Here is an 8,690-nt window from a genome sequence, read left to right on the forward strand (position 1 = left end):
GTTACAGATAATGGATGAATGGACATATGTTAAGTGCCAAACATAACAATGGCTGTCTGTCTTCTGTTTTCTCACAGCGACTTGTATGACTTCTACCACTATTTCTACATGCTGACCAACGTCCTGTTTTACGTCAGCTCGGCCATCAATCCCATCCTCTACAACCTGGTTTCGGCCACTTACCGCCAGATCTTCTTCTCCACGGTGCGCTACTTCTGTTTGCCCTGCCGCCATACACCCAGGAGGCACCCCCACCCGCTAACCCGCCACTCCATCAGCATCTCCAGCAACCACACCCTCTCCACCAACATCATCAAAGAGACGGCGTACTGATTGGACTGCAATGGAATACACTTTCTCATACTATAAACCCATCCGCAGCCACCTTGTGATTACTGGTCCGACTTCATCAAGGAAATTATGGAACTGGTTTGGAGACTGTTGACACAGGCTGATCCAGTACTGGGATCACCATCATTTTATCGTGTGGGGTCAAGTGCCCACTCTGAGACCACTGTGATTTCATTTCAGATGCACATTTTATGATGTGTTATTGTGTGTTGTGTATTTATTCATTTAACATGAGTTTGGGAAATCAAAAAAATATGACAATGGAAGAATGAAAAAAAAAGGAACAATGGACATAAACGAGCATCTTTTAAAATGGAAACTGATATGTAAATGTTTTATACAGTATATACATGTTTTTATTGGACCAATCATTCACACTTGCTTGTGCAGTGTACGTGACTCCATGCCTCTACTGTTTCAGTGTTTCAGAATCAACTTATAAACCTCTTGGAAGTACTTTCTCTAAAAAAGAAAAGGCCTCCGGCATTACTTTCACCACTACAAAAGATCTGACGTAACCCTCCTTTGAGCGACTTAGGGTGAGCAAACCTAGCTTTGATGTAAAAGAAGAAAAAAAAACCTGCAAAGAGTTGGTATTTCTCTTTCTCGAATCCATGTTGCATTGACAGCTGTAGGAAGAATCTTGCATCATTACCATGTACTTCTCTTGACTTTGTCACGAGCAGCTTTTCAGCAAAACTTTGTTGAACAGAGGGTGAGTTCATATAATAGCGGGTTCTTACACTCTGCAATTTGTAAATAGTGCAGACAAAAATTATGATTATTTCTGGTCAATAGTTTTCTGCATTCATTAAGCGTGTAGACAGCGGAGAAGTGTCTGTAATTGATTTTTTGAAGTATTTGTACATTAGTGACCATGTAGAACAAATGTGATCTATAGACACAAGCATGCTTACAGAGAAAGGAGCACTTCAACCGACACAGCGCGCCCACACTAATGTTCCCCCACCAGCTGCTGCTGCTGGAGCAATCAGAGGCAGGGAGACATCTGGGGACTCTAACGTCTTCTCTAGGAGCAACGCCAAGATGTTTAACAAGCTGGACTCTCCTTCAGTGAAGGCACACAACAAGTGCTACAGAGGGTTAGAGAAATGCCATTGCAATCATTTATCCATGATTAATCAACAGCATTTTGAAAGGCCAAGAGAACGGAGCTTGTGCGATCGGCCACTCTTCTTCTAAATGATGTTGGGTAGCATAAGATCTATATAGTAGTCTCATTCCAGAATAAAATTGTAATCAGAAGGGTTATTATTAGCACAGTGTGCCAGCCCAGTATAGGCCGAGGAATTATGTTGATACTGGCCGATTCCGCGCCTCCTGATTTATATCCAGTGGCAATGTTCAGTGCCAATACAAGAAGTATTGTGCCCATGAGTGGCATGGCAGAAAGTTAGGGTGTCGAGGAGGTGCTCACAGAGCGGCAGTTATTGTTTTAGTTTAATTATCAACTGCAACCATGATCTTGCCCTAACCTTAATCAATTGCCTAACCCTAACCAAAAGTTTATTTGCCATAACCATAAACTTTCCCCAACCTTATAGCAATACCCTAACCATAACCAAGCGTTTTAGTTGACCAAAGGCTGGAGTATGCTTGAAACAAATTAGTTTGTACTTGTGTATGAAAACAAAAAAAAGCAATTTCAAAGAGAAGCAGACAGAAGGGTCTACACTATGTGTTTGGAGGATATATCAGGATGTCAAACTGATTCAGCTGTGAAAACAGGTTCAAAAGATAAAGATAGAATTGTAAAGTGAACAGAGATGTGTAGGGGGGATGGGGTTTCAGAATCATACTTTCGCCTTAACATTAACCAAACCTCAACCAGAGTTTATTTGCCATAACCTCTGGATTCTGAAAACACTAGCAATGGACATAAAAACATTGTCAACGAATGTAATCAGGTGTTTTGCAGAAATGTCCGATATCGACATTCTTGTCTGGCGATGGTTAAACTACACACAGAAAATGCCACTGAGAATAGATAAGCTAACATAATTCTTGTCAAGTAAATTCCTCCTTTCCTGTTAGGCTAAATCAAAAATTAATTATGGACCATGAGTGAGAGGGGTCATCATAATCCTATTAGTTGAAATCGGCCACGTTTTCCTCTTTAGAAATCAATGGACTACCAGTGGCTTGTTGAGTTGTCAGTATTGTACAGTGTGAAGGTAATGCTTTCTCCATGCGTGCATTTATATATTCCTCATAGAGTTCATGTAACTTACAATTTATGGTATTTGTGAATGTGTTTCTGAACAAATCACACATATAAACAAATAGGAGCATTGAATCAGCAGCACTTGACCATTTACTCACAAGAGGTTATTTTCATCAGGTGGCGAGAGAACCCAGCCTGTTGCTTACTTTATAAGAGAAGCCTCTACACACGGATTTCAGTTTACTACAAATGGAAATCAATGGATTTCATTAAGGCTGTAGTAATATCACTTTAGTCCTACTTTTTGTGTTTGCCAGGTTCAAAACCAACTGAGATGATTGAGAGATTCCCAAGAAAGAGTAAAGTCAATTTAAACATCTTTGTCATTATAAAAGTCTACAGCCATGCTAGCAGCTCTGTGAGGATGTACTTGGACACAGAGGCGCTTTGTGCTCTGAATGCTAACATGCTATGTTGACGGTGACTTTGTTGATGCATTGACCCTGATCAGACGGACCATGTCTGAGCGTTTTGTAATTGTTTTCAGTGAGATTGAAGCATTTTGCACGCTGCTTTTGCATTGCTGAAGTGCCCTGAACGCCTCAGGTTGAAAAAAAATTCCACTCAGCGGAAAAGCGCCTGTTTTTCTCATTGTGGAGACTTTCGCTGGATACCCGGAGCTATATGACCAACCATAGTTACCATGATCTGAATACTAAACAGCAGGCCTGGAAGCAAATTAGAGCTTAACTTTAGATTTTGGTTAAGTTGTTTTCATTAATTTAAACCATACTATTAAAACTGCAGTCGGTCCCTTTGAGCATATATGATAAAAAGTTATTTTTATAAAACACTATATCTACTATATACTGACAGTATTGCATGAGACAGATATCTGTGAAAAAAATGCATGTTGCTCTGTCTCTGCCTCAGGCTCTTAATGGCATTTGCAAGTTTCTACCACACCCGAATCTAAACAACCAATCACAGACGAGCTGGAGCCGGTCAGTCTCTGGGCAGCTGGCGAACTCCAATCAAACAGTCAAACTAAGCAGCGCTGATCAAATATGAATCAAAATTCTGTTCCTCTAATTCCTATTTCTCTCCTCAAATGTTTTCAGAAACATCTTGTAGTGTACTGTTTAGCTGTAAAATGAGAAAGTTTGTGACCCGGCAGCCATGTTGAAAACAGTCAAGCTAAAACAAAGCACCGCCCATTGTCTGGAGCAAAGTGATTGTGATTGACAGCTGCTGTAGAGAATCCTCAGCTCTGATTGGTTGTTTTTCTCCAGTCTGTGAAATCTTGCAATTGCCGTTAGGAGCACCAAAGGACACCGGAGGACACAGAGGAAGATGATTTTTTTTCAGACGACCTGTCTCATGTACTACTGTCAGGATATAGTGACCGTGAAATTAACTTATTTTATCATATTTGCTCCAAGTTACCAACTTTAGCTTAGGTAGCGTACAGTTTATGGTTTGGGTTAAGCTAACATTAGCACTCATTTGGTAATGCACTGCAATACACCGATCAGCCATAACATTAAGACCGCCTGCCTAATATTGAGTAGGTCCCCCTTTTGCCGCCAAAACAGCCCTGACCCATCGAGGCATGGACTCCACTAGACCTCTGAAGGTCTGCTGTGGTATCTGGCACCAAGCCGTCAGTAGCAGATCCTTTAAGTCCTGTAAGTTGCGAGGTGGGGCCTCCATGGATCGGACTTGTTTGTCCAGCACATCCCACAGATGCTCCATCGGATTGAAATCTGTAGAATTTGGAGGCCGAGTCAACACCTCGAACTCGTTGCCATCCACATGATGTAAAAGAAAACGTGATCCATCAGACCAGGCCACCTTCAGCCATTGCTCCATGGTCCAGTTTTGATGCTCACGTGCCCATTATAGGCGCTTTTGGCGGTGGACACGGGTCAGCGCGGGCATCCTGACCGGTCTGCGGCTACGCAGCCCCATACGCAACAAACTGCAATGCACTGTGTGTTCTGACACTTTTCTTTCTCTATCTCTCTTATGACAGCAAGTAATGAGTTTTTAAAATATTCCAATACCAATTCTATATCTGGTATTTCAGAGGTGTGGTGTATGTTACTGTCAGCTAGGTCCCTGAGAAAAGCCTGTTCATTAAAAGTTTTTAAATTTCTTTTGATCACAATCCCAGAGCTGGATCTTTCCAGTCTAGTACTTCTAACACAGGCTAAAGGACAGTGGTCACTAAGACTCCGGAGGCAGTTATTTTGTCCCTCCTATTGGACAGAATCAAATCTATTAATGTTGATTTTGAAGAATTCTTCAAGTTTGGTCTGGTCGGCTCAACAATCAGCTGTGACAGATTGAGATTATCACATTTCTTTTAGACCATTTGAGTCATTTGCCAACCAATTCAGGTTAAAGTCACCTGAACCAACATTTAAAAGCATGTGGGTTAAATAAGATGTGTCATAGGAGGACTTACTCACTAAAAACTAGCTTGTTTTGGGGTTAATTACATTTTTAGGGTTATAATTTGCAAAAGAAATTGACTGGCGAGAACGATCATAATAATGTGCTGCTTTGTGATTCTGACTGGGATGTTCATGGTAATAGGAGTGGGAGTAGAGACAGAGACTGTGGGGGACAGATGTAAGAAGACCACCTGGCCCACAAGGAGGAGCTAGTGTGGTTTGTTGAGGAAGGAGGGGTATGCTTGATGATGACCAGAGATGATTAGATTAAGTGGGACTGTCAGTGTGAGGGAAAGGTCAAGATGGCGTAGTCACCTCTCTGTGTCACGTCACACGCACCAAAGCCTGATTGGCCCTTGATCTGACTCGCCGGACACAAACGCATCACTTGAAGCCTGACAAGATGGATTTTCGCGTGATATGTGATCCCGCGATTCTGGTGACTTTTCTCTTGACGATGCAGTAACTCATTTGGTGGTTGCCTAGCAACAACAACAACAAAAAAAGACGTAGCAAACTGCAAAACAAATCTGTCTCATCGGGCAACAAAAAGGCAGTGCGGCAGCTCTCGCTTTCCACCTGCAAAACGCACTCTCTGATCACTTCCTTTTGCCCACTAAAACCTGCAATCAGTCCCGGCACTGCTACCACCACCTCAATGCATATCACAGCTGTAAATTGACAACAAAAAAAACTCTGTTTATTGTTTTTATTATACCATGGCTGGTCCTTTTAATATAATGTACTATCATATTGGTGACAGGTATTAGCTGTGCTTTGTATTGGTTGATATGACTCTGTGTTCCTGTGCAGTATCTACGTTCTTGTTGAATCTGTGGCGGCTTTAGCCACGTTATATATATATATATATATATACGCTCCATTAAAACTTCATTCAGCCAAAAAGGTTCCCTAATCCAAAGATCCACCAGACAAACTGAAGGAAATATATGAAAAAAAAAAACCTGTATATCCCTTTAATTTTCCAAACCATACAAATTGCACATGCAGTTAGAAACCTGTTTTCTGTACTTTTCTGTACATGGATATTATAACCTGAATGTTCTCGACCAGTGTTCATTGTATTTAAATCAAAGAAATAGTTTGCTTACTTTAACTGATGATTCCGATCAGCCATGTTTAACTGTATATGACATGTTTCTCTGACAGATGTGACAGAATGTTACTTCATTTCATGTTTAAACAGAAACAATAAAGGAATGAAGATATATATAATATGCTGATGTACGGACTTTGCTGTTTACAGTATGTTCCTCCTCTGTCTTATCCCTGCCACACGGGTATGCAAACAATGAGAAGTGCCCACACACACACACACTCACCACTTAGCATTGTTTGACCTTTCCTAAAGTAACATCATAACAATTAACAGCTGTGTGCTTGAAAAAGAAATGTATGTAGGCACAGAAGGTTGTTGCCCTATCAAACAAGCCATATGTCTTACTTAAGATGGTAATTGAGGAATAACATGGGACATTACCATGTTCTCCAATGTGTAGCAGGGAATCAAACCCCATAACAGAGCGTACAGTAAATACACAATACAATTTCTGTGGCTGTTTAGCGTTACAGCAGCAGGCCTGACCAACACAGACAAAAGAAACGGAGCAAAGCCTTGTACTGTAGTTCTTGTTGCTCATTTGTTCTCACAGTCAGCTTGGAGTAATATTAGCTGGAAGCCTGGATCAGGTAAGTTTTAGATGTTATTACTGTTCTAGTCTAGATAGTCGTGTGTGTGTCCCGCAGCATACGAGTGATTGACAGTTGACTGCATGTTTCTTAGCAACAGCGAAACACCTGCTGCAAAAAAAATGCCGCTTAGGATCCAGGGGAGGAAAGCAATGCAGTGTGCCTCACTTTAGGTGTCCACTGTCACCTCAGGCACTGGGGCACTCATTCTCAGCCACACCAGAAAAAAAAGTTCCTCCCAAACACACTGGCTCCAGTGCTATATACAGTATGCTAATATCATATCATAAGATAAGATAAGATATACTTTTATTGTTCCCGTCGGGACATTTTTCCTGGACTCAGTCCAACTGCAGTTGCAAACGCTAGACTAAAACAATAAGAACAACAACAATAATAAACGATTCCACATAAGATAGGGAAACAGTTCCACAGAAACAGATGTTTCAACACATACACAGTCCACGTACATAATGGCACATACCATCACACACACCATGGCAGGTATTGCACCCAGGTAGTGCACTGCACCGTCTACCGTCTTGCCCATATTGCACAGACAATAGCCCAATATTACACAGATGCAACATATTGCACTGTCCCTATTTAACGTATTGCACTGTCCTAACATAATGCACTGTCCCTATTTAACGTATTGCACTGTCCTAACATAATGCACTGTCCCTATTTCACACATTGCACTGTCCTAACATAATGCACTGTCCCTATTTAACGTATTGCACTGTCCTAACATAATGCACTGTCCCTATTTCACACATTGCACTGTCCTAACATAATGCACTGTTCCTATTTAACATATTGCACTATCCTAACATAATGCACTGTCCCTATTTAACATATTGCACTATCCTAACATAATGCACTGTCCCTATTTAACATATTGCACTGTCCTAACATAATGCACCGTCCCTATTTAACATAATGCACTGTCCCTATTTCACACATTGCACTTTGCTACCATAATGCTCTGTTCCTATTTAACATATTGCACTGTCTAACTATTGCACTGTCCCTACTTAACATATTGCACTGTCCCTATTTAACATATTGCACTGTCCTAACTTATTGCAATGTCCCTGCAATTTTGCAAAATTTAAAACTTGTAACGAACTGGTGATTTTAGAGGATTATTTACATTTTACATTGTATTAAATATTTCATTTTCCCTTACTCTAGAGCGTTACTCCATCCAGTTTGATAAATAGGGAGATGTGTGTGTTTTCCCCCTTTTGCCAGGAGGAGTTGGATGAGGGTGTGACATTTTCTCCCTTGTCCCTCCCTGTCCATTCTATTGCATTGTGCCAAATGGGAATCGAAACACATGGAAGAACACAACTAACCAGGCCATATATCACTTGTTAGTGGGAGAATGCTTTCTTTAATGACCAACTGCAAAATACAAGTGGCAGCATTTGAATTGTTTCATCACAGCAGGCTGATGTTCATGCACGCACACTTAGCTTGATGCTTTGAGAAAGCGGGAGTAGAGTTTTCTATTACATCCATCGAAACAGGGACACTAATCAAACCATTTGGTCCGATTGAAAAACAGCTTCTCCCTCTTTATGTTGTTACCAGCCGTGACGGCGACACCGGTATTGTTCTCACCTAGTGAGTCTCTGTGTGTGTGTGTCATCATGGCAAAATGTGGTCCTGGAGTATATGGGCAGAAATATGTGTCACTAGAACCTGAATTTGAATCATTTATATTTGAATTGCTCAACTTGAATAATTGCGTTAAAAACTGAATTTGAATTGCATAATATGAAAATTGAATTCATTGGTTTGGAACTGAATTCCAATAAACTTGAAACTGAATGTAATATTGTGAAATTGAATTCAGTTGCTGTGAAACTGTATTTGATCCTGTATTTGAAATGATCTGGAATCAGTTAAAAAAAACAGCTGACACCGCAATATCAGAAAAAACTTTTGAAATAAACCTAAATGGAAACCTCTCAAGG

At 40.7% G+C, this 8,690-nt stretch overlaps 1 protein-coding gene across 1 annotated transcript in view; it reads left to right on the forward strand.

Moving 5' to 3' along the window:
- ntsr1 (neurotensin receptor 1 (high affinity)) overlaps window positions 1-3,480 on the forward strand; it is a 42,447-nt gene extending 38,967 nt beyond the window's left edge. The window contains exon 4 of the mRNA XM_037771541.1: window positions 78-3,480. Within this exon, the coding sequence (XP_037627469.1) occupies window positions 78-333 (256 nt within the window). The 3' untranslated portion in view covers window positions 334-3,480. The remainder of the gene's footprint in view (window positions 1-77) is intronic.
- The last annotated feature ends 5,210 nt before the right edge of the window (window positions 3,481-8,690 follow it).

Source organism: Sebastes umbrosus, chromosome 6 (genome assembly GCF_015220745.1).
Source record: "Sebastes umbrosus isolate fSebUmb1 chromosome 6, fSebUmb1.pri, whole genome shotgun sequence".
NCBI lineage: Eukaryota > Metazoa > Chordata > Actinopteri > Perciformes > Sebastidae > Sebastes > Sebastes umbrosus.